This window comes from Aulostomus chinensis, chromosome 8, assembly GCF_037954235.1.
Source record: "Aulostomus chinensis isolate RoL2024-O1b breed Wild chromosome 8, RoL_Achi_v1.0, whole genome shotgun sequence".
In the NCBI taxonomy this organism is placed as follows: Eukaryota; Metazoa; Chordata; class Actinopteri; order Syngnathiformes; family Aulostomidae; genus Aulostomus; species Aulostomus chinensis.
Window position 1 is genome coordinate 9,719,790 of NC_141327.1, and position 25,726 is coordinate 9,745,515.

Consider the following 25,726-nt stretch of genomic DNA (forward strand, 5'->3'; position numbering starts at 1 on the left):
CTTTTTTTTTTAAAAGATCTTTATTTCTTGTGCAGGTGGTTCAACAATGAATAGATATACAAATGTGTCATGTAAACATTGCTTGATTACATAGAACCTTATCAGTTGACAATGAATTGGTTTGGGGTGATCACAGGTTTTTAAACGTGCAGTAAATATAGACAAATGGGGGGGGGGGGATGAATAGCTGGTAACAATCTTAACTTGTGACTCATATTTCTTAATTTTTCGCTGGCCTCAACGAAACTTTCATTTTCTGCACTTCAGCGTATCAGGGCACAAGAGGTGCCAACAGTGTAAAACAGTGACATAAACATATAGCTGGATATTTGCTTGTTTGGGCAGCACTGATGACCTTTCCAATCAGTGCTGCTCTAAAACATCGACAGCAGTCACAGGCAACAGGACGACAGTAGCTGATAACAGTTTTACTCTGGTGGCCAGAGGCTTTGTACATACAGGCACCTAATATTGTGTTCAAAACCTTGTATCAGTCATTCAGTGCAGCTCAAAACAGTGTAAATAAAAGTTAACAGCATATCACACATCAGTAGAGCCACCAAAAACAACTGCCCTAGTTGATATTCAGTCCTTCTGATTGTTTTGTGTCAGGAAAAGGTGCTCTGAAACAAGAGGACAGCTCAAAAGGAAATGGGAGAAAATATATATTTGAATGTGGTGTGCAAGAACTAGATAGAACAACAGGCTTGAGGGTTATCCTCTGTTTTTATGTGTCAGATGTGCCCTGCTAGGTAATTCTGATTCTTAGTTACTCCGCCGACTTGGTTCCATTGAAGTCGCTTTGGGAGTCTACCTCCTCCTCTGAGGCATCTTCGACCACCCTCCGGCCTCCACCCATACGCCGAGGTGCGCTGCTGAAGGAGGGCTCATTTCCACGCCTGAAAGGCCACAAATAGAAAAAACATGCAAGTCAGAGTGAGAGGAGCTAGGAGGAATGACAACTTTTGCTTTAAAAAAAAATCACTCAAAAAGGGGAGTCAATGAGAAATATGGATGTACAGGTTGTGTATTGGTTGCAGCTGATGCACGCTGGTTATCTTTAACTCATTTAACTCCTGGCTCAGGAAAATGAGTTTAGTTTATGGCAATTAAACAAAGCACTGAGACAAATATGGCCACAATGCATCATCGAACCTGAATGGTGCTACTAGCTACACATGATTTTAATTTAGTCTTCTTAAATCACTGGAGGGTAAGGAGCCATATTTCTCCCGGTTCAGGCTGAATAAAGAGTGCATTGAGAATGAGAAGTTATGGTAAGGTAATTAGAGATGAAGACGGGGTAACGTCGAGGCATAGAGGTACCTGCTTTGTTACTCCTTTGGTTCAGTGTTGCCTCTGGAATAGAGATGGACACCATTGTTTTTGCTTATACTCAGGGTCAATACTACATACTGTCATATCGAATACTTGTACTAATAGCGTTTACATACAACCTTTAAAGGCTATAGATGAGATTAAATTATTTAACGCCCTTATATTTTTCCCTTTTCAATATCTGGACAACCTACTAGATTGACAGGATTACTGTTGCAAACACTCAACCTGTCCAAGAGTAGAGAAAATTAGATACACATATACAAATCTTTAGCACTTTTCCTACCTGAGTTTACTCTTAAGAGAGTTGACCTCGCGACTCATGGCGTCATTAGCCTCGGTAGCCTCATCCAACTCCCGCTGAAGCTTCCTGCGAGCAGCTGTTGCTCGCTGAGACTCCTCCTCTGACTCTTCCAACTGCCGCTTCAGCTGCTTCATGCGAGTATTCGCCTTCTCTGCCTGTTGGAAGAACATGAAGATTTGCAGGTTTAGAATGATCCACAACGCACACTTGACCTAAATGTGGACACAGGGATACACTTTTGTGATCGTACCTGGTCTTTGTACTGTTCTGCCTGTTTCCTTTCATCCTCCACCTGCATTATCAAGTCCTTCAGCTTCTTGTCCTTCTGGCGCACACTCTTGGCAGTTGCCTGCTTCTCCCTGAGAGAAGACAGAGAGAAAGTTGGAGACACATGGAAACCAAAACAGTGACAATGACACTGGAGAGCTCTGTTGAGCAAATCAAAACTCTGCACATTGGCTAAGTGATAGAAACATTAATAGAATATATAAGTGTGTTTCCTATTCTCATGTAATTTTTCTGTGTGAATAAAAACTAAACCACATTTAAAGGAGAATCACACTAAATGTTGTGTGTTTCTGCACCTGCTTTCCTGTTCCAGTTGCTCCTCCAACTGGCTCACTTTAGCCTCCAAAGCGGAGATGGAGGACTTGAACTTCGACTTGACCTGGTTCTCCATCTCCAGGAGCTTGGCTTTCAGCTCCTTGTTCTGGCGCTCCATCTGCTGCCGGGCACTCTCATTCTTCTGTGAGGCACTGCGCTCTGTCTGAAGCTCGTTGTTCAGCTGATCCACCTGCAGACAGAGAGAATTCATGCTGTTAGGGTGATGTGGAGAAGATGAGGTGAGGGCGGGAGAGGCGTCTGTAGTCACCTGCTGTGTACTCTTCCTCAGCCTGTCATTGAGGATCTCCAGGTTGCTCTGCTCCTCCTCCAGTTCCTCCTCTAGCTGGGAGATCTTAGCCTCCAGACGACGCTTCTCGTCAGTTAAGGCAGACCTACACACAAGATGCAATGTAGAATTCAAATGCAGTTTGATCAACTATTAATAATTTTAGTAAGAGAAAAATTTGTCGACACCCACTTTCCAGAAGAGTTGCTGGCCAGCTCATCAGACAGCTCGTCTCTCTCAGCCTCTGCTTGTTTCCGTGCCCTCTCGGCAGCAGCCAGTTCCTTCAGATATTTTTTTGAGATTTATTACCCCTCCTTCACTCAAAAAAATTGCTGTCATGTTGGGACTCATCAGTTTTACCTCCTGCAGCTGCATGAGCTCAGCTTCAAGGTTTTTGGCTTTCTTCTCACTCTCCTTTGCAGTAGCCAGCACCTCCTCCCGAGCAGCACGGGCATCTTCCAACTCCCTCTGGAAGTCCTTCATCTGGCCCTGGAACATGGATGAGGATGGTTAATTTTTTTAAAGCAAAAACAGTAAGACAGTTTTAGGAGCAGGTCATCTGGGCAGCTCAATTCTCCATCAGTGACTGTATTTAGTCCATCTTTCACTCTTACCTGGAGCTTGCGGAGCTGCTTGATGGCCTCATCTCGTCCCTTATTGGCTGTCTCAATTTGTCCCTCCAGATCTTTAATGTCTGTCTCCATCTTTTTCTTGGCTGCCGCCGCCAGAGTCCTCTGCTTCCGCTCGTCCTCCAGTTCGGTCTCCAACTCACGAACCTGCGATGAGAGTGTTAAATCTCTCGTATCACTGATGCAACATTCTCTGATGGATTATGAGATGATTTTCTTCTGGTAGAAAGATCAGCAATCTTCTGTCTCTCTACCTGTTTGACAAGCTGTCTCTTCTTCTCCTCTCCCATCTCATCGCGTCCCTGGAGATCCCTCTCAAACTGGGCCTTCAGAGCCTGCATGTTGACCTCCAGGCGCAATTTGGCATCCTCAGCTGCCTGCAGCTCATCCTCTAGTTCCTCCAACTGGGTCTTCATCTCTTCCACCTGAGCCTCCAGACCTCGCTTGGACTTCTCAAGCTCATGGACCTGCAATAAATATATTAACTAAGTAACAGTCCTTTTTCAAATCTGAACTTAGTTTAAGATTAAAAATAGCAACACATTCAGTGCCATTTTGGACATACGTTTTTGCCCACATCATCCTTGGAGCTGATCAGGTCCTCCATCTCTGTCCTAAGGGCCTTGTTAGCTCTTTCTAGCTCCTCTCTGGCATCTTGGGCCTCTTCCAGTGCCCTTGCCAGGGAGAGTGCCTTGGTCTCCTTCTCTCTGGCCTCAGCTTCAGCGCGGTCTCTCTCGTCTGCAAATTTACTGGAGATACTTTTCTCCTCAGCCAGCATCTGCAGGCCAAAAGCCCATAGGTAAATTATGCATGGTGGCCTAAAATTTGAAGCTTACTTCGAAAGTAAAGTGACCAGTAGTGTAGACAATAATTAAGGTACATTAGTTTTTTTTGTTACTCTTGCTGACCTGGTCAAACTTCTTCTGCTTCTTCTCAAGGTTTGACACATTCTGTCTCTGGTTGTCCAGATCCATCAGGGTGTCCTCAAGCTCCTGTTGCAGACGGTTTTTGGTCTTCTCTAACTTGTCATATGCTGAAGCCTTCTCCTCAAACTGGGTGTTGGCTGCCTCCAAGTCTCTCTGCAGACGCTTCTTGCCCTCTTCCAGCATCTCAATGTTTCCTGACATTTCCTCCAATTTTTTCTTTGCATCTGACAGCTGTTGGAGGACAAAGGGTGTGTACAGGACTATAAAAGTTTAGCAGCATATTTGAAATCTTGGCTACAGCAAGACTCTTCTTTCTTGCCACTTCCAACATCAGTTAATCTGTGTATTTGCAGGGTGGTTTCTCTCTGACCTGGATGTTAAGAGTGGACACGTGTCTCTCCACATTCCTCTTGGCTTCCACCTCCTCATCAAGTTGCTCCTGTAAGCTGTTCTTGTCATCCTCAGCTTGCCGAAGCTTGGTAGAGAACTGTAGCTTCTGACGTGTCTCCTCCGCCAGCAGCTCCTATAGCAGCAAATGATTTCAGTTTCTCATCAGAATACTTTAGTACCACTACAAAGTGTACAATCTGACTAACAATCAGCGTGATTATTTCTGCAAAAGGGCCAGTTACCTGTGCATCCTGGAGCTGAGAGCCGAGGCTGGACACATCTTTGCTCAGTTTAATGTTTTTGCTCTCTGCTTCATTCAGTAGGTTGGTGACACTCTCCAGTTCAACCTGTATCAATATAAATATACAGTGCTTATTACATTCATTTTTAGCAACATTTAACACTTTTTGTGGAAATGTAAGTTATTTACAGTGATCTTGGAGCAGCGTTCTCCCAGTTCGGCCTTCTGCTTCTCGCTGTCCGTGAAGCGTGACTGCAGATCTGTCACCTGACCTTCCAATTTCTTCCTTTTATGCTCCCCGTCTTGTCTAGCTTGCGTGAGTGAGCGCACCTCTATAGTTAGATCAGATGTCTCCTTCTCCAGAGCTTGTTTGGCCTTCTCCAGGTTTAATTTCACCTGGGCAGAGAAATTATGGAATTAACAACTGATATAATCTATCTTTCTTGAACTGACTAGACAGCTTGAAATAATGGAGCCTACTCGTTTGGACTGTTCCAGCTGCTCTGTGAGCTCCTCTACAGCCTGGGTGTGTTTCTGTCTCATCTCCTGTATCTGGGCCTCATGGGTCCGGTTCTCATCTTCGATGGCTCTCTTCAGCAGGGTCACCTCTTGTTCACGTTTGGCTCTGCAGAACAGATGCAGAGATTATCCATATAATTGCTGAACATTCTCATTTTTTCCTCTGGTTATCTATTCATGCTGCAGATGTGCATTTATTGAATACTGCGATGTCGACCTTAGTTCCTGCTGGGTAGCAGTGGTATCCAGGGTGTCCTCTAGCTCAGATTTAAGGGCCTCCAGCTCCTCCCCAAGGTCCCTTTTGATCTTTTCCGCCTTGTTCCTGGCTGCCCTCTCAGAGTCCAGGTCTTCTTGCAGGTCAGAGATGTGTCCCTCCAGCTCTCTTATTTTCTTCAGAGCGTTGTTCTTCTGAGCTGTTTCATCCTCTAATCTGAACGTAAGAAAGATGCATAAACGATACAGGTAACTGTGAAATTAATACATCCAGGAAGTTATGAGTTCATGTCGTATTATGTTAAGTGTTGTTGCTGTAGTAGTATGTATCCCTCAGATAAAGTGAGTCACTTGGTATTGTGGGCCAAAGCTTGCCAGCTTAAAATCCCCCACTGGCTTTAAATTCACTTGTCTTGGTAGCTGTTTAGTTCATCGTGCATGCAGAGCTATGAAATGGGTCACTTGTCTTCTAGATAACAGCTGTGTGGCATCTGGATCATATGTCAAATGGAAATACTGAACTCTAAAAGCCTCACAGATGCCTGCTGGACTCTACCTGGCCAAGGCATTCTGTAACTCCTCCTCCTTCTTTGCAAGCTGGGCTTTGAGGTCGGCGATCTGGGCCTGCAGGTCAGCTATCTGCTCTTGCAAATCATTTGACTCTGCCTCCAACTTCCGTTTAGCCTTATCCAGCTCCTGTCGACTCTTCTCTTCCTTTTTCAAGCGGACTGCAAGGATAGCACACTGGTAAGTGTTAATCTAATTGTTATCACACTGGATAGAAGAATATTGCACTTAGTATATTGTAATGTAGGAAATGGTACAGTACAATCATGGTACATGAACATGCATAAAAACGATTACCCTCCAGTTCAGAGATCATTGACTCATGTTTATTTTTAAGCTTGGTAAGGTTTTTAGACTTCTCCTCCTCTTCAGCCAGGTTGGTACTGTAGTCTGCAATCCTCTCCTCCATCAGCTTCCTCTCCTACAAAACAACACTTTGAATATAAACTGTTTTGCTACCTCTTTCTATTTTTTACTCCACTTAACCAATAAATCATCTTCTATCAATGCTCTCTGTTTGTCTTCACTTACCTTCAGCAGCTTGTTGTTCTGGTCTTCCATCACCAGGATGTCATCCTCGAGCTTTTTGATCTTTCCTTCACATGTAACTTTCTCCAGCTGCAGCTTCTGACGGGCATCTTCCTCCTCCTCCAAGTGCTCCTCCAATTCCTACATGAAAAAAGATGCTCAGTTTCACTGAGATTTTGTTTTTTGACATTTTACAGACAGAGCACATGGGATGAATGACAGGATAGCTCTTAAAATGAATGACAATGAACTGTAAACTCAACAACCTGATATCTCTACCTGCATCTGCTGTTGCATCTTCTTTTTCTCCACCAGCAGTGTCTGAGAACGTTCTTCCTCTTCATCAAGTCTTGCCTCCATCTCATGGAGGATTTCCTCCAACTCCTGCTTTTTAGCAGCCAAACGTACCCTCATCTCCTCTGCCTCAGCATAAAGCTCTGTCTCTGCTTGAAGCTGCTCCTGCAGGGCGTTCCTCTCCTCCAAAATCTGGAGCAAATAGGCAGGAAAAGATCAGGCTTTGTTTCACTATCAGTACATCCCAGTTGACTATTATAAATGGAATATGGAAATGGAATCCATTCTTTACTGTTGTGTGTTTCAATGCGATCTCTTTCAGCTCAGTTTCAAATTTTGTAGCAGCTTCTTTTGACCTCTGCAGCTCCTCCTCCTTCAGACTCATTTCCTCCTCCTGTCGGGTCACTTGCAGTAAAGGCTTGACCTGTTGTTTAGGATGATTGCAAAAAACTCATTTATAAAAAAAAACAACAACATGCACAAACAAAATTGCAATGTTATATTAAAAACAATGAGCGGGGCTTAAATCCTAGAATGTGTTGAGATATATGCAGAATTCTTAGTTGACCTTTGTGAAGAGCCTCCACCACTGCCAGTTCCTTAGTTTGAGGTAGGCAGCACAATTCCTCTGGATCACTTTCATGGCTGTGAGTTGCTGTTGCCTCTTAGCAAATGCCCTTTAAAAGTCAAGGAAACCAAAACTGAACATGGCATGATGTCTTATTGCATTTTTACATTGTGATGTAATTTTAAAATGTTCAAAAAAACAAAAGACAACAGTATAAAAGGTTTATGAAAACATCCTCACAAGGTATAATTATAAAAGATCAAAATCCCTACAAGAAGAGATTTTTCATTAGTGAGCAAAATTTGTATGATTAATTCATGGGTGATCAGTGTTTGGAATCTTGTATGTTCATACTTTCTGGCCAGGAAGCCTCTGGCTTGGGCCTGGAAGGCAATGATGATCACTGTAATCTTCAAGTCTCTCTCTTCCTCCAGCTGCGCCAAAACTCCAGTGCGGAAAAAGATCTTACTCTGCCCGATCCTGTACAGGTTTGGGTCCAAGTCTAGATGCTTGATCTACACATACATACATCACAAAGGTTAAGACGATAAACATTGAATACACAAAAGCTGCGACTGCACTTAAAGGTCAAATTACAGTGAGTTTACCATGAGGCAGCAGGCTTGTTTGCCATCCATGAAACCTTTTGGAATAGCACTAGCAGCCAGGATCTCATAACTGTGAGGAGACAGAGAGGGTTGGCAGGTTTACAGAAGCTGAATGTGAATATATAATCCATGTTGCAGAAGTATAGAGGTCAGGGAGTCTCATCTGATCCCACCCACCGCTGACGGAACTCCTGGAAGACAATTCGATTGGGGAATCCTTGTCTGCAGATTCGAATCCCCTCCAACACACCATTACATCTCAGCTGCTCAAGGACCAGGTGGGCATCCAGCTTCCCTGCCTGAAGAGGAAAGGAATGTAGTTTTTTGGGGAACATTTATTATAGAGAATGTAGCGGAAATGAAGCCACAGAAACATGATCTAACAGAAACACAGACTTGTCCTAACTGCCTTGAACTTTGCATTCTTAATTTGTACCCAGAGGACAGTACGCTAAACAGCAGAGAGAAGGACAAGACTGGTTTATGTCTAGTACAGGCTACACATTTGATCTCTCTTTGCTGGAAAGATGTTAAAAGCCCTTCTCTTGGTCGTTGGCTGAAAGAGCTATTCACATGCCTTGTCCTAGAAAAATTAACATACACAATAAAAAAGAAATCAGACAAATTTCACAAGATTTGGAACACCTTACTTTCATTCTTGGAGAACTGTGAACTTGGGGAATCTCTGGAAATTTGAAGGTGATTTATTCACAAGTAATGCCAATGTAACCTTTATGTTAACTGTATGATACGAAGCTATTTTACCATCCCAATTATGTAATATTGTAACCCTGTTTGTGTATTGTTTTTGTGGTCGGGGTGGCGGGTTTGCTTTACCTTAATTTGACAGTTATTCTTTGTCAATTTGTATTGTGATGTGATTTATTAGAACAAAATCAATAAACATGACAGTGTCTCCTATGACAGTAGGAAAAGTTACATTATTATATTTAAGTTATTATATTTTGAAGTAAAATTGTATTTGCCAGAAATATTGTCTGCAAAATGTGCTCAAATGTAAAGGTATTTATAGTACAAAATTACCTTATTCCAGGTCTTACTATTAGCATGAAATTGTTTATATTTTATTATAATAATAACTTGTTTTGACAATAATAGAAGAATTTTAATGTGACCATTTATAAAGTAGCATATTTTCTAAACTTCTAAACAGACCATGAAAAAAAAACATATACAGTAGCTTTAAATGTTTGCTGTTTATCATGATCATGCTGTCTTTACCCTCTTCTCGTGGTTGGGGATGATGCATCTGACAAAGTTGGGCTGGGTGTTGTGCAGTGTGGTCATGAGTTTGGCGAGAGACTCCTTGTAGAGCTGTCCCACCGTGCGGAACATTCCCTTCTTTGTCTTTGAGCCGCTGGGCATTGAACTGTCTGTCATCTTGGCTATTGTGTCAAGTCCCACCACTCTGTCAGCTGAAGCATTCAAAACATCAGCTTATTAATGGACAAAATTTGTGTCTAGTCAGCTTGAAAGGTGTTAGACCTGATACAAACTCCAACATGTGATGTAGAAAAATGGATTGAAATTATACAAACAACATAGGAGGAAGTCATAATCATGGGAAGCAAAAGATCTTACAATCTTTCCAGAGATCCTGCACAAAGGAGCTGGAGGAGTTGTTGAGTAAAGCTGTGACGTTGTCATTAAGAGGGTCCATGTTCTTTGTCAACCAGGCTGTGGCGTTATAGTCCACCTAGGAAGAAAACACTTGATTCATTTGCGACCTCACATATACACTCATCACATCGCAACCTGAAAGTGTAAGGTTTATGATATCACGATGCTCCCTCTCATCCTTACCTTTCCAGCATAGTGAAGGAGAGAAAACTCAGTCTTGTCTTTGAGTTGTTTAGGTTTGGCAAATTTGATATGGTTCCCTTGTGTGTTCATGAGTTTCTCTACAAAGGAGACATCTGTGGCTTTGGGGAACCAACACTCTTCATCCAGCAAGGCCAGAATACCTGGAGGGTTGTTCTGCAGAGAATATGCAGTGATGACTATATGATAATTAAAGACTGTGAGAGGCAAAATACAGCACCTGTGAAGGGAGTTAACATATGCATTTACAATCGCTCACTCACCGGCCTCTCAATAAGCTCAATGCAGGGCTGCAGGTCAAGGCCAAAGTCGATGAAGTTCCACTCGATGCCCTCCCTCTGGTACTCCTCCTGCTCCAGGATGAACATGGTGTGGTTGAAGAGCTGCTGCAGCTTCTCATTGGTGTAATTGATGCACAGCTGCTCAAAGGAGTTGTCCTGCAACATCCAAAGGACAAAGCTAAGGAAAAATCATGCACCCTCTAATAACTGATATAACGCATGGGGGATAAACATGTTCATACCTCAAAAATTTCAAAGCCAGCAATATCAAGGATTCCTAGGAAGGAGGCTCCCTGGCGTTTGGTCTTGTCCAGGGCTTTGTTGACTCTGCCCAGAATCCAGCGGAACAGCCGCTCAAACACAGCCTTGGCAAGTGCTTCAGTGGCAAAGTCAGCCTGTGAAATACATAGAACATTTCTGATAAGAGCACAAAGTAAAACCACCGACTCAAACTCAAGATAGGATGAGGACTGTGTGTAAAATACAGTATTCATTCTTTATTTGAACTCCTTGTAGTACCTGCTCTTTGGTCTGAGCCTTCTGCACCACCTCTCTGCCCACTTTGATTCGTGGGGTGAGAATGGCACGGGTAAAGTCTGTAACGTTGATGCCCTGCAGGTGACACACTTTCTGAGCCGCTATAGAGAAGAGGAGATAAATGTATGATAGCATGATCATTTGGTGTGTAATATCTCTACTTCCTTGTATTTTGTGCCCTAAATATTCCCTGTTTCTTCAAATGGAGTGTCCGTGTCTAACCTGTGTTGTCAGGCATTGTGGCCTGCTCCTGGTTCCGCTCTTTCTTGAACTCAATGTTTCCCAGCTGCATGACTGTGGAGCACACCTTCAGGATGTCTGAAGCATAGCAGGGAAGTTCATTACATAGCAACAGTAACAGTAATAGTGGCTTGCAAGATAAATCTGTAGATGAATGATACTAATATGCACAATTGACCATTGTTTCATGTCAGGGAGGATCTTAAATAAAACTTCAATAATTTGGAACATTGAATCTTTTTTGTTTGTTTTTTTAAACTGTAACTTAAGTAAAAGTAACCATGTTTGCATGCTCCCTAGCACTCAGACTTCATTGCTTTCGACAGTTAATCCCTCCATTGCGGTTTCTGACAGAACACCTGGAATATTCAGATTCAGAATCTGAGGGTCTGATACATCATACCCCATTTTACTGAAAGCAGACCATCCCAAGCAATTTCAAATTTGATCACCCATACCAAGTCTTTCTTCGTCGGTAAAGCCCATGATTTTCATGGCCTCCATGGTCTCTTCATACATCTCATCATCCTGCTGTCCGGGGATCTGGACATGACCCGCACTCAGGAACCTGTAATTACTGAAGGGCTCCAGAAGAAGCTCCTCTGGAAATATAATGATGTAGTAGCTTATCAAAATAGTTTCAACACTTTTCAAACACACAGTTACTGCTTGAGCATGAAATTTCCCTGACCACCATCCTCATAATGATCATAAAGTCTCAAAAGACACGTCAACTGTATCATCATCTAACCTCGCAACTTGTCCTTAGCTCCAGCAATCATGTAGTAGAAGATATGAAAGGCTCTCTCAATCTTTGCCTGTCTGATACAGCGTGACTTCTCCAGCAGGTCTGAGAGTGCATCTGTTAAGGAATGCAAACATGCTCTCTGCTCAGTGGATGGTTTAGCATGTATTCTTCTGTCTCTCCATGTCTGAAGATTTGTCTGATGGCAATATTTGTCTGCCTCTGTGATTCAAAATAATAATCTACAAAAGCCCAACAATATGATATGAACCATGGAAGTGGTAAATAGTACAATATTTAATTTGAGGAGCAGTGAAATTTTAGATTTGGACACACGATACATTTTGCAGAAAAAAAATAGTAAGAAAGGGACGAAATACCAACAAAGTAAAAAAAAACAATGAAGGATACAAGTCTCAATATTGGCTCCAACAATGTAGCCGGTCACATCAAAGTTGATACGGATGAATTTACCCTGTGACAAAAGTGAAGCAACAAGATGTTAGAGTAATAATGGAATTTACAAAGTAAACTGAGTTAAAACTTGTCTTGCATCTACTGATACAGGTAAACTTGAAGACCATTTTTGAATCAGAAAACAAAACATGAAAACATTTACATCTACACAGAGCAAACTCACAAATCGAGAGGAGTTATCATTTTTGATTGTCTTGGCATTTCCGAAGGCCTCCAGAATGGGATTTGCCTGTAAGAGCTGCTTCTCCAGCTCCCCCTAGTGACAACAGTAATATACAGAAACATCAGTACTTCACACTTAATGGCTATTCATTGAGGGGGAGTGCTGTGGGAGGTGAGTTGGTTGCATGGGATAGGGTAGGGTACAAAATCATCCACAAATAAACCTCTAACTTTCTCACTAAGTCTTTATAACAAGGCCCATGAACTTCATGGGAAGGGGTGGTGAAAACACCAGAAGTTATGTTGGGTCAGATAGAGAATGAGAATAATGCTATCAGCGGGAAATCTTTGAGGAATCCTTTAAGTCTTTTTATTCATTATTTGGCAAATCAAAGTGATCCCGGTTCACAAACAGTTCTTTGGAGATGTAATTTGCTTCCAGCGTGACCGCTGAGCCTGTGGACTTGTAGTTGGAACTGGGTGATGGTCACTAAATGAGGCAGACAACCTTTCAATCTGCATTACGCTAATCCAAGTGATCAAAGAGGTCTGCTGTGTCAGCCTGGCATCAAGGTCAGGAGCTGTGGACCACCTGAAATACTCTCCTGCTTAAAAACACTCCCCTCAGCTACTCTGTAAGCTAAAACTGAAGAGGAGAGGAGGAGACTTGTGTTGGTGCCAGTAGTCTGGTGAAAAATGCCAACGGTGTGATACAAATGAAGAAGTGTGTCAATGGTGCTGTGAAATTTAAAGAAATGGCTGTAAGCTCCCCCCAAATTAGTGAGAGTCATTTAAAATATTTCTAAAAGTGTAAAAGAAAAACAGGAAAGGTACAGACCAGCTGCTGCAGTGCAGATCAGAGTTGGCAAAGCAGAGAGGAGGTTCCTGTTCATGAAAGTCACTGGGGGCAATAAAGGAGAGACGAGACAGAGAAATAGAGCACAGCAGTTCCATAAGAAGGTGAAAGGGACAGATCTTGGGAAGGATTGCTCTTTGGAAGACGGTTTTAACCAGTTTCTTGCCTTTAAAACCCACAGAAATGTTTGCATGCTTTAAAACCTGAACTATGAAGACCATTTCATTTCAGATGTTTGTTATTGAGTAAAAAATTCAAGAGCAAAAAGGAAAATCATTTTACACAAAAGAATTGTTTTTATGTCCTGATTTTATCTGCCACAGAGGAATGGAAATAAAGCTTTTAGTGAAGGTTGACAGAAAACCCTCAGGTTTTAGGAGGATATTTATATATAAAAAAAAAATACCATAGGTTTGTCTAGGCATTTTTAGGTCAAAATGAGTTAACAAAAATATTTGTGAAGATAGGTGAGAAGCCAAATCAAACTAATATCTCAGGAAAGAGAAGTAAGAGCAAAGAAAAGAGACTGAACAATGCTGTTTCTATTCAGGCGAAATCCAGTGGAGCCCTGAGGTCCTACAGCATACAACATATGCAGAGAAGAGAGAGGCATAGGTTCCTTTAGACACAGACTCTGAGGATTCTGAATGCTGTGATATACAAATAAATTCCTCCACAACACCAATGCCAGGCAACTTCTACAAATCATCAACATCAAGTCACATGTAATCCCCTCTTTAGGGGCCATCACAAACAGGCTGCCTGAGATGCTCTTAGTCCAGTCAGGGTGTTGAAAAGGCCATCTCACATGTCTCACATCTAAGGGCAAATGGCAAGTAGGAGGTTGAGGAGAAGGAGGGCGGCGAGGCGAGGAAGGAGATCGTGTTTGATAGACAAGAACAGGAGATGGGCATGCTCACACTGTGCTCAATAATTTGTGAGAGACCCTTTCACTGCCGGGGAGGCCTGATCTCACCTGCACTGGCAGTGAAAGGGTGTTCACAAACCTCTACATAATAAACCAGCAATACTAGATGTCCCTAACCGAACATTTGGCAGGTTGGAAATGTGACTAGGAGTCAGAACTATGATGATGATGATCGTGCAAATCAGCTCTCGTTGGTAAGATACAGAAATGATAAGGGAAATATTTTTGTATTCATTACATTTAGGATTTTGACCCTTAGTGTTTGAAATATGATTACAAACAGGGTTTTGGCTTAATGAGTGACATGCACTTTTCAACCTAAGGAAGAAACACCACACACAAAAACACACTCCAGGCATTTCCCTTTACTCACGTAGGCAAACTGTGATCCTGATTGTTGCTATTTGGAGGAAATGGCGATATACATGATTAAACTGGGCAGTATGCTAAATATGCTGAAGAGTGAGGGAACCTTACTTTGAAAATGATTTCTTCCCACAGATACTCACAGCATTGCTGTCTTTCTTGCCTTTATGGGAGGAGGCCACAACAGCCAGATACTGAATGACCTTTTTTGTGTTCTCCGTCTTGCCAGCACCAGACTCCCCACTGAAGAAGAACAAGGGGGCAAATGATTAAATGATGCCGGGTGAGATAGTGTAAGAGAATAAAAGAGAAGAGGATGATAAGCAGCCCTGACAGGTACTCAACTTACACCTCAATGACCCGGTTTACTGGGATGGAAATTGTGTGTGCAGCAGAGATAACTGCACAATCACCTGACACAAAGCATGGAATCTGCTATACACTGATTCCTGTACAAGCAAATAAATCAAGTTATCTGTTACTCTCTTTCCAGTCCCAGCATTATAGAATACTGAAATATTTTTTTTAAACTCTCAAAAAAACCACAAAAAAAACAAACCCAAACAACCCCGATGTTTCTCCTCCAGATGATATGGCTGCTGATCTAAGATAATTAAATAAAGTCAAAGTTGAACTGTCCCAGAGCCATCAGTGCAACAAACAGACATACTCAGACATGGCTCCATAAAAGGCATGGGATGCTTTCTGTGTTAGGGCTTGGCAGCATTATGAGGAATCTAATTACTTTGTTCTGTTCTGGTTTGACGTGGACGTACGACGTCCAGGGTCCTACTGTAGGCAGCAGTTAGTGTCAAATAAATTCTGATGGGAGTTTTTCCTCTACGTGGTCAATCCCACTGTCTCTCCCTGCATGTTCTGCTCAACATCATTACAAGCTTCACAGACCTGAATCATTATCTCATCACCAGAAGTACCCTTCACTTCTGACAGCCAAGGGAACTGAAGGAGACTCCTTGAAAACAATGATGTTTTGGAATTTTGTCAGATTTTTTCTTTATACCCTGACTCTTAAAAGGAAAATGAGTCTCCTGTTCAAGATATAATCAATTAGCGACAACAGAGCACTCCATCACTGTATCATGTGAACGGAAAAACAACTTTGAATTTGGAAGCTTAATTATGTGGATTTTTTAAATTCAGAATTTTGCATTCAAGCCCTTAGCAGGGTCAGAAAAGCCAGCAACTCTGGAATCTCTGTAACATCCTGCCTCTTTACGACCGCTAAGTTCATCTCATCAGTACGGTCTTTCACACACCCAATGAATATTGGACAAGGAAACTGGTGACCCTGCTGAGACGAAATGTCAACATGTCCAGAATGGATTTAGTCAGCTCCAAGCTAATTCCCATGTCAAAGTCTTGTTATTTTATGGAGGAATAGCTTCTGTTGGAACTCCAGCAACAAATCCCTGCAATACAAAATGTTTATATACAAAAAATGTTCTATGGTCATATTTGAGGCTTCAAATGGAATATTAGGTCTATATGGATGGAGGGGGAATCTGTGACATGCACAAAGCATACGACAATAGTGTTAAGTAAAATAAAATCAGAGCTGCCTATATGAGCAAGCCTGTCAGGTATCATCCAAAAGAAGCATGTTAAGTCAATACATTTAAGTCAATACATTGGATAAAGGACAAACATTCCCTCCCATGTGATGGTGAAAGTACATTGGAAAAGCATCTAATGTTGACATGATTACTCTGTATTTCTGACCATATTCTGGTTTGAATTGAAAGTGCAGATAGATAAGCATCTAATCCTGACACAGGAAAGAGACAAACATTTTGATTAAACGTCCCGCTGTAAATGATGCAAGCTGATTTCTGATGGCCTCCTACAACTAACCACATGAATACACATACACACGCATGCAAAAGGAGAATGTCATACATGACATTCCATATACTCCATCAGAACCATTTTTACCATATATGGCTACAGTGGCCACAGGGGTTGAGACCTGCTGAAGTTTAATGCTGATGGCTTGCATATTATGGGGCTCTTATGTGTAGTATCACTTTAAGATGTAGATCAAATTGTACAAAAATCTCTCCTTCTGTGTCTATCAGGTTACTACAAAAATATCACATGATTGACGATGAAGTGGATAAGTACACATGAGATTAGAAGAATGACTGAATGAAGGCTTGACACCCTGAGGGGCATCACTGGGAAAGATGAGCCCTTCCCTTGTTTGACCGTCCTTAACTAGGACTGTGGGATGGTGAGCACAGGAGGTGTTGGAGTTAGCGTAAAGTTGAAGAAGGAATATTGCAGCTGGATGATTGTAGTGGGCTGAGTATAGAGGTTGAACTATACTTCACAGATGTTTTATGATAGCTTTTCATACTTGGTGTGTCTGTGCTTGTTCTGAGAAGCAACTTCTGGGGAATAGACTATTTTTAAGTAAATCATAACTTAAGCTTATGATACAATGTGGTTACAGAATGCTTAATTAGGGCTTACAGTATACACATTTTTTTCCATTACTTTTCCATGAAATCCCCACAGATGTAGTGTTTGTTTCTGGGACTGTAAATTGTTATTTTGAAATCTCATGACTTGTCCAGGTTTTCCATGACTGTATGATCCCTGAAAATGCATGATAAAAGGCATATGAAGATGTTTTTAATCAGGGAGGCTTTTTGTTAGACCTGAGTTGATGTGGCTCTTTGTCTTTTATTGTATGTGGTGACAGGTGCTCTATAAATAAACTTTACTTGTTACTTTTCTCTTTTTACAAGCCAGTTAAACACAATGAGTAAATGAAGATAATGAATGAACTCACTAATTTCTATGTCAATCAAAAATCAAAATCAGAACAAAGATCAGGCATCTACTGCCAGGAAAAAGGACTCTATTTGTTCCTGTGAGTCCTATACAGTCTACCAGCTAAATCTTCGATAATTAGTTCAAAACAAATAAACAAACAAAATGGAGCCCAAACATTTGGAGGGCTAATCTGGTTCTCCCATCAGGATGCAGGCCATACTTCCTGACCAAAGGTCTGAGAGGAGAGCACAGCCCTTTGGGAGGGCTGCAAATTCTTCAAAGCACAGACAGTTTTACTCTCGTCATGTCACAACTTCTGTACAATATCGTCTCACAAACTAAAAGAGTGGACATTCACCCGGCAACATCACCAAGAAATGTAACTGCTGTTACAAATTAATTCTTACTGGTGTAGCTGAGGGAAGCTGGGCACTGATAGCTATTTCTTTTGTTTTAAACTGTTTATAGAAGCATTATGTAACTGTTCTTACACACACACACACACACACACACACACACACACACACACACACACACACACACACACACACATACACACACATACAGCCTTCCTTCTCACACTGGTCTGATATGCAGAAAGATGACCAAAGGGGGATTAGATGTGACAGATTTCAACTTACGTGCAGAGAATGGACTGGTCCTCGCGGTCTGTAGAGACAAAGAAAATTTGAAGGTTGATGGCTTGAAATATAAAATACACAACATGTGACAGTCCAGAACACTTATAAAGAAATAAAAAGAGCCTCATGAACCAAGCAACTCGGTTATTACAAGGGTGACACTTTTTCTTAATTCCCATATGTTAGTCCTGTGAGTACACTCACAATAGCTCAGTACTTTTCTGGAAATGGAGCATGTAAAACCACAAGCGTTTCTTTTTTAAGACAGCAGCTGGAGACCAGTACAGTGCTTAGATCAGGCTGTGAGATTTGTGAAGGCTCCCCATGCCTAAGGAAGCATGTAAGTCCCATAAATACTCTGATTTTCAACCATGAAAATCAACTATGAATGCACTGAGCAATGAGTGATTGTAGTCCCAAAAGAACTCCTGGGAGAATACACCCAGCCCATTTAAGGTAATTTTTAATTCTATCCCTTAACATGAATCACCACTGGGGAGGTATAAGGCGCACTCGCATAGCAGAGACACGTTTTCTTAGTTTTTGATTGCCAAAAGCTGAATTATAATTCAAATGGCAACTTTATGGGGTCAGAATGAGGACCCAACACAAGACATTCACCTGCACCTTTATATGGTGAAGAAGAGCATCGTTATTTTCACAACATAGGATGATTTATCATCTTGTTGTGGACATCCACACAACTCACACAGATACAGTGCATATCTGCGTTGAACTGTCCATTTAGACTCAGCTTTGGCTGCTCTTCCACCAGTCCCACTTATTACACAAACATGTACAAAATACGGACTGTTTCCTCACAGCACTTCCTAATTAAGCCAGATAGAGAAGGACAGAAAGACAGAGAGAGAAAGATAAAAGGAGATCGAGGTTGCCAGAGATCTGAGCTTTGGAAAACATCCAAAAACAATACTCACTCTTGCACCAGAAAATACTTAAATCTGAGAGACAGGTTGTTCAGTCACTGCAAATATTATTAAGAATTTTTTTGTGAACCTGTATCAGTCACGAATTTCACATCTTTATCTGTTGAACATCAATGACATCGCAAATTCAGAGAATGGAATCAGAGCCAAGATTGCAGGAAGAGGGTGTGAAATCCCAGGACTATTATCTGTATTTGGTTTAGTTTTGAACCACTTGCTATCTAACATATGAATTGTTTATAGCACTTGTCATTAGCCACGGAATCATGGGAAATCCCAATGAAGCTTCAACAATAACATCTCTATGGCAGCATAATTGTCTGAAAATGAGAGCTCAAAAAGGATTTACTGAAACATAAACTAATGACTGAAGTGTCTTCTGCTGAACCTAACACATTTACTTCAATGAGACCTTGTTTAAAGTCAGGTATTATAGACTTAATGATGACCTCATTGGAGAGGTTATTATCTCTGATGTGTAAGTCATTTTGAAAGTTACACTTGATATGATAACTTCTGCTATAGACATTTGTTGTACAGCAGTTTAATTTGATCTTGACTGGGAGGTCCACATGCTTAAAAACAAGCTGACATTTAATATATCAAGACCGTAAGCAAATGGCAGATTTGTTTAGGTTCAAATAAATGCAGCACAACAAAACACCCTCTTTTTCTTGTGCATGTACTGTGCTGAGAGGTAACATCTGTGTGAGTGTCCCATTTACTGAAAAGGGTCTCTAAATTGTATTCTCTTCTGCAGCAGGGACAAGATGGAAGAGACGCTACCACTGAGTTTGAGTGGTATAATCAAAACATCCACACAAACATCCATCTGTCTTCCTCTTTTTTGTTTACTTATGACACAGTGTTTACATGCTGACCCGGTGTGACTTCAGCTCATCCAACATGCACACAATAATGGCATACAGGGGAGAGCATTAAGCTACACTGTCAGGGATTGTGACAGTCCAGTTGCATTGCTAAGGCTAACCCTGGCTCACATCATCAACCCCTCTTGGAGCTACCAAATATCCCTCACCAGATATTATTCAAACCAGGATAAGTATTCATGGCCTTACATGTACCCTGTGAAGTATCTGAATACTATTAGTCCGACGGCAACAAGTTTTTGTGTTCAAGTCCCTAAAGTATTTGGAATCAAATGGGGATGGACATGTAAGAGGAGGTCTTGATTGACAGCTTGCAGGACAGGAATCATCACAACAGGAAAAAAAAAGTTTGATGAATGCTGACTAACATGATTGTGAAACTTTCAGGGTTTAAACTGTACTGTGAAGAAGAAAACATGGTTGGCTGGCATCAGTGGTACATATGTGTGTGTGATGGTGAATCGCAGTGAAGGTAGATACACTATAAAGAGTTTCACTCTACAACCCCCCCCCCCCCAAACATAAACATGAAAGGTTAATTATGTGCACGCTTAAGTTGTGTACTCAATTTGGAGGCTATTTTATTCAAACTGAAGATGACCATGGAGTGACAGGACAAGCACAAGGGGAAATGATTGTACCATGATCAGTACGGAGAGCTTCAAAACAAAACATCTCCTCGACTGTCAAGTGGTATTTGTGTAATCAATGTATGATAAACTGAGAAAAAAAGTGAATTTATGTTTGTTTTTCAGAGACAAACAAACAAATTGGGAAAAAAAACCCGTGTGGGAGATTGTTGCTTCCTTTCTTTTTGAGTTGTAAAATGTAGGTTCCCAGTTGTTTCCTGACATATCTGGGAAACATTTCTCCATTAGCACAAAACATTACCTTTTGAAAGGTTTGTAACTGACAGATCCAGTTCTATTTGTTATAAAAACAGGTGTCATTACCTGCAGTTAAAGAAAGCATGACATGTTTTTTGGATCATTTTATCCCACCCACTTTGAAGGTCTCGAAGCAATTACTTCCTAACATTACAGTAAATCTTGTAAAAACATCCTGATTTACTGGGACACTCCTCACACTAAAGAAGAAAAGTAAAAACCAAGACCTTTAAACCCTCCTTTCTCATCTGAGATACATTCCTCTATATTTATACTAACCAAAAGAGGAAAAAAAAATAGTTGGGAGATATGAATGAGGAAGGGGAGGCTGCTGAGCCAGGAAATATTTGATAGAGCTCAGCCCATCTCTCAATCCAGATGTCAACTCCTCAGAGAGAACATCCTCACATCAACATGAAATCCAATGGGCACGACCCCCTAAAACCACAAGACACAGATTCTGTGGGAAACCAGCCGCCCTGAAGTTGTACCATAACAGGGTTAGCCAAGAGACATTTACTGTAAGCAGGACTCTGCTAGCGACACTATTGTCACCTCCATGACACCCTGACTCACAATAGGCCATACAACTCTATTGCATAATACTTTTCATCATTCAAGATACTTTGAATGGATAGTAGATTCAAGTTGAGAGGTGGAGTTCTTGAGCTTCTCAATAGTGTTGGCCAATTTGTGTTTTTTCATCAAACATCCCTCTAACAGCGAATAGTCTTGCCAGCTGTCATCACCCACAGACAAGCAGAACTCATGTCAGCTGATGCATATCACACAAAGCAAGCTGCAAGACCAACCAGGAAAAACTTCAATTAGACAAGTCCGTAGTTTGGGTGGGGGTGGGGGGATCAGAATACATTTCACACAGAAAGAACCAGATTTAAAATTGCAGCTCTGTCAGAAAAATCTGAGTGAGGCAGATCACAGTGGCAGTGTAAGAGTTATCCAGCTCTTACCCTGCATCATGTTTCTGTAGGCGTTGTCCGTGATGGAGTAAATATGTGGGGGGACTTCATGTCGTTTCTTCCCTTTGTACATTTCAATGATCTTCTCTGAGTAGATGGGCAGCATCTTATAAGGATTCACCACCACGCAGAAAAGGCCAGAGTACGTCTGAGTGCACAGGCCATGAGGAGGAACAACTGTTAATACATTTGTATTTTTGTCTTGTTATATGATAAATAACTGAACCTTTGTTGAATGGGTATTGGAAATGATTGACAACTGATGTAAAAATCCCCTTGCAGGGTTATAGTTTCTTTGTTTTTAGCTAAATGTTCATGAATTACTGAGATATGGCTGGAGCGAGAGGATACTGGTTATACCCAATGATGCTTGATGTTTGTAAAAGAGTATTTTTATGTAGTTTTCCTGTTGTTTGTAGTTGGTGGCTATTGGGCGCCTTTAGGCTCAAGCTGAATCTGCATGCTAGCTTTTTTGATTTTCTGAGTCAGAAAGAAGCGATGCAGCAGTGAAGAAATGTCTGTGAGCTCAATACACCTATTTGTGAGGTGAAAGACAAAGTACACCTTTTGGGTGCTGTATCACTTTAAGGAGCTTTGTGTCCTTGCTGCATACTTACATAAATAAGCCCAGAGAAGTATCTCTCTCGGAGATTGTGCAACACAGAGGCCTCGTTAAGGCAGGTGAGCTCAGCCATGTCCTCCACCTTGCTGAACTTAGGTGGGTTCATCTTCTGGATGTCATCCTTGTTCACAGTCACCTTCTTGCCATTGTCTGCCAGCTCCACCAGCACCTCGTCGCCATGCTCCTCCTTGATGCTTGCTGCCTCAAAGCCATGCTTCTCTGAAGGGATCCACACTAGCTTCTTGGCTGCCCAATCAGCCTGAGCCATGGGGCTGTTCAGGAAGTCCTTGTCAACAAAGAGGAACTTCTCATCCTCACTTGGGGCTTTCTTGGACATCTTGGGTTAAGGTGGAGGGCCAACTGTTGGAAAAATTGAATGGGGTTTCAGAAAAAAAAGTGTAAGGAAGGAAGTGGAGACAGAGGGGAGGCAGGAAGTAAGGAAGGAACTACTGAGGGAGAGAAAAGTAAGGAAAGAACTAAATAACAGCATACTACAGTCTTACAGGATAAACTATTGCAGTTACACAACTACAGAATTCAAACTTTACAATACACATCAGAAACCAGTGAAACCCCTTTTTTATTTTGTGTAATGGTCTAAGTCACATAGGGTAGGAATCGTGCTGCCAAAATTTCCCTCAATTATGAGAGCTAACATATTTCATCCAATGGGATTTCCACTGTTGTCCTACACTCTCTCATACACTATGGAACCAAAAAATCTCCTCCCTAATTTAGATTCAATGACTAAGGCTGGGAAATTAATGTAATTCACTCATTAACATTTATTCAGGAGGTTTAACTCCATTAGTTTATCCTTCACACTGCTCAGCATTTACTTGCACTCAAACCTTGATAGTTTAATTGACAACATCCAGTTTTACAGTAGCCCCCCCCCCCCCCCCCCCAGTCTCTCTCTCTCTGTCTGTCTGCAAGGAGGCTTTGGTCTTGTGTTGTGATGACCATATATGGACCCCTTCTCTGGAGCAGGACTCTTTTTTGCAGACCTAAACAGCAAGACGAGTGAACTCCCAAACAAAGCCCATATAGGGAATAGTATGTCTCTAGCCGGCCTCGTCGTTTACTCCAAAATGATAACAGCAAAGGAAAGAGCCTGAGGGGGGCCTGTTAAAGCCTGGGTTTTAACAATCATGCTTCATATGGGCCCCTAGCAATTTGGATTTTGAATGCAAGACATGATTAATTATGATGCTAATGTTGGGAGTAGTACCTGTGGAGGGTGCCTTAAAAATAGCTGCAGGTGCACTGCCTGTATATTTAATGCTTGTTAAGAGGCATTTTCTGAATATACTAGCTTCATACTCTGCACAATGTTACCACAGTGAATTGGTCCACTGAGTCCAATACCACACACAAACTTCAAAATGATGAAAAAGGCATTAGCTTGAGTGGACAACTTAGTGGTTTTTGGATTGCATACAAGGAGTCGATGCTGCCCACAGGCTGTTCCCTACATCTCCTTGTACTCTGTGATAGGCACACAGGCTAACTGAGTGGGAACTATGTAAAAAAGCCACTGAGCCTCCTGAGAAAGCCTATAAATGGACCCCAGGGAGCAGCCAAAACAAACCACTTGAAAAGTACTGGGACATATGAAATAAATATTAACTGGAGAAATTTCCTATTTGTCAAAGGTCCAGTCAGACATACTTCTGAGGGAACAGGACCAGTTGATGCTTTCGTGATCAGCCATTTCTGCAGATGAAACTAATCAGACTTTTCCTGACACTCCCCCTTTTGTTAAAGTATGTACAGCAAATTTCAGTCTCCCTCCTTTTCTTCACCCCTTTTAACTCCTCTCTCTCTTTTTCTCTTTCTCTTTCTTTCTCCTTCACTGTCTCAACACAGCTTTCCATTCAGCTGTGTCAAAATGAGTTGATAGGATAGTAATTCAACACAGGCAGACGAAAAGGTGACATGCAGCAGAGCAGGCCACAGCCACCTGAAGGCTCCATTTGTCAAAACACCTGCAACACTATTTGCCATCAGGGTAGAGCTAATAAAATTGGTCACAATAATTAGCTGGTAGCTAAAAAATCTGTGATGTGCGTCCTGTAAATTGCTTCTTTTTACCATCTCTATCAAAAAAGATAAACAAGTGGAAACACCCAGGAGACTACATGACCTTTCTATTTGTGGGTGAGCTGGAAGGCCAGTTAAGAGTTTTACTCATTTCCTGTCTAAGCTGTTTTACAAACATACTTCCTTTTCATAGAATTTTCAATAAACCGAGATGGGTTTCCGTTCATTTGTGTAGAAGATGAAAATAATTAAATTATGTAAGTAAATAAAGTAGACTAATGATGAGACTTGAATCAACCCATTGGGGAAAAGGTCTTGCTTAGGATTTGACTGCAGCGGACTGGCAGCAAAAGGAGGGATTGTCGACACAAATATGATGGACAAATAAAAATTAGAACACATGAAAACCCATATCTTTTTTTCAAGGGATTCTTTGAATGTGATGAACAGACACGCAAACACACTGTTTTTTTGACATATTGGAAGACTATCTGTTTGAGCTGGTTAATCATGTTCTGGTGAACAATCTTGGTGCTTTGTGACTGGTGACAACCCTCGCCGTACTGATTTTAAATTTGATTTATGCTTAATATGTTGCTTTGACCCCATGAACAATTCCTACAAAGACTGACAAAGGCACAAGTAATGTACAAAATGATGGTGACAAATAGATGATAAAATAAAACTATGAAAATCAATGTGTAGAACTATAACTGACAGGTTTCACAGTATATTTGAGTTTATGCCTCCATATCAGGACAAAAAGGAACTCTGGTTTCTGTATGCAGATATTCAAACTTCCCTTATCATTGCAATTAATGCACCACAGCCTTTTTATCTCATAAAATTCTACACCCAGTTTAATTTGTAACAAAGTCTATTCAATGCACAAGTGTGGGTCTTTTTGCCCTAGATGAGAAATATTCACATATTTATAGCATAATGTTGACATGTCTGACACCTGAACAGCTTCGTTTTGTACACAAATTTAGAAGGAACATAAGCACATGGCAAAAAACACATTCAAAGTCGTACAGAAAATCTTTTTCTGAATGAATTTCAATAAAAGAAAAAAAATCTAACAAGGGTTCAATAACAAAACAGTTATCCAACTCGCTTAGTTTAACATGCATTACACAGGAAAAACTACTTCCTCAAACGTTTGAAGGCGGATGCAGTTTGAAAAGTGCATCCCAGCATCAGCAACGCGAGTCAAGCGACCCCACTCTAGAAACAACATACTCACATGATGTGGAGAACTGTGTGTCGATGGGTGCCTTTGGATATGAGAAGTCAGGGTGCGAAGTGTCCGGGGTTGACGAAGTACTCCAAACACGGACAGTCCAAATGACCCCAGTCTAATACATACTCTTACCATTTAAACTGCGCACTGGTGCTCGAGGGCGGAGCCGCGCGAGCTCAGCCTCCTCCAGCATCCGTTAGCATCCGAGTGCAGGTTGAGGGAAGGG

At 41.5% G+C, this 25,726-nt stretch overlaps 1 protein-coding gene across 3 annotated transcripts; it reads right to left on the reverse strand.

Annotated features, from left to right (window-relative positions):
- Positions 1 to 24: 24 nt before the first annotated feature.
- On the reverse strand, positions 25 to 25,660 carry myh11a (myosin, heavy chain 11a, smooth muscle). 3 transcript variants are annotated; one of them, XM_086210790.1, is made up of 43 exons: positions 25,504 to 25,660; positions 22,210 to 22,574; positions 21,584 to 21,740; positions 17,889 to 17,916; positions 14,592 to 14,691; positions 14,456 to 14,482; positions 12,300 to 12,392; positions 12,071 to 12,134; positions 11,666 to 11,764; positions 11,373 to 11,516; positions 10,897 to 10,992; positions 10,657 to 10,775; positions 10,380 to 10,532; positions 10,120 to 10,293; positions 9,839 to 10,012; positions 9,617 to 9,731; positions 9,257 to 9,450; positions 8,192 to 8,313; positions 8,015 to 8,084; positions 7,761 to 7,921; positions 7,407 to 7,515; positions 7,131 to 7,262; positions 6,824 to 7,030; positions 6,548 to 6,685; positions 6,314 to 6,437; positions 6,006 to 6,177; positions 5,454 to 5,666; positions 5,198 to 5,342; positions 4,907 to 5,113; positions 4,719 to 4,823; positions 4,457 to 4,609; positions 4,069 to 4,317; positions 3,726 to 3,938; positions 3,415 to 3,627; positions 3,146 to 3,307; positions 2,892 to 3,020; positions 2,724 to 2,812; positions 2,514 to 2,637; positions 2,227 to 2,435; positions 1,893 to 2,001; positions 1,625 to 1,797; positions 1,327 to 1,359; positions 753 to 899 (listed from the first exon to the last, which is right to left on the reverse strand). In XM_086210790.1, the coding sequence occupies exons 2-42, from the start codon at positions 22,549 to 22,551 to the stop codon at positions 1,335 to 1,337; spliced, it is 5,832 nt and encodes a 1,943-aa protein (XP_086066916.1). In that variant the 5' UTR covers positions 22,552 to 22,574; positions 25,504 to 25,660; the 3' UTR covers positions 753 to 899; positions 1,327 to 1,334. The 3 variants fall into 3 exon arrangements, with proteins under 3 accessions (XP_086066914.1, XP_086066915.1, XP_086066916.1); XM_086210788.1 differs by lacking the exon at positions 1,327 to 1,359 and having other exon boundaries at positions 25 to 899; XM_086210789.1 differs by lacking the exons at positions 1,327 to 1,359; positions 14,456 to 14,482 and having other exon boundaries at positions 25 to 899.
- Positions 25,661 to 25,726: the final 66 nt, after the last annotated feature.

Coding starts and splice junctions, on each gene's coding strand:
- myh11a (XM_086210788.1), bottom strand. CDS start 22,551: ATGTCCAAGAAAGCCCCAAGTGAGGATGAGAAGTTCCTCTTTGTTGAC. Junction 10,294..10,379: donor CTGGCTTTGAAATTTTTGAG/GTATGAACATGT, acceptor TGGATGTTGCAG/GACAACTCCTTTGAGCAGCT. Junction 5,667..6,005: donor TTACAGAATGCCTTGGCCAG/GTAGAGTCCAGC, acceptor TCTTACGTTCAG/ATTAGAGGATGAAACAGCTC.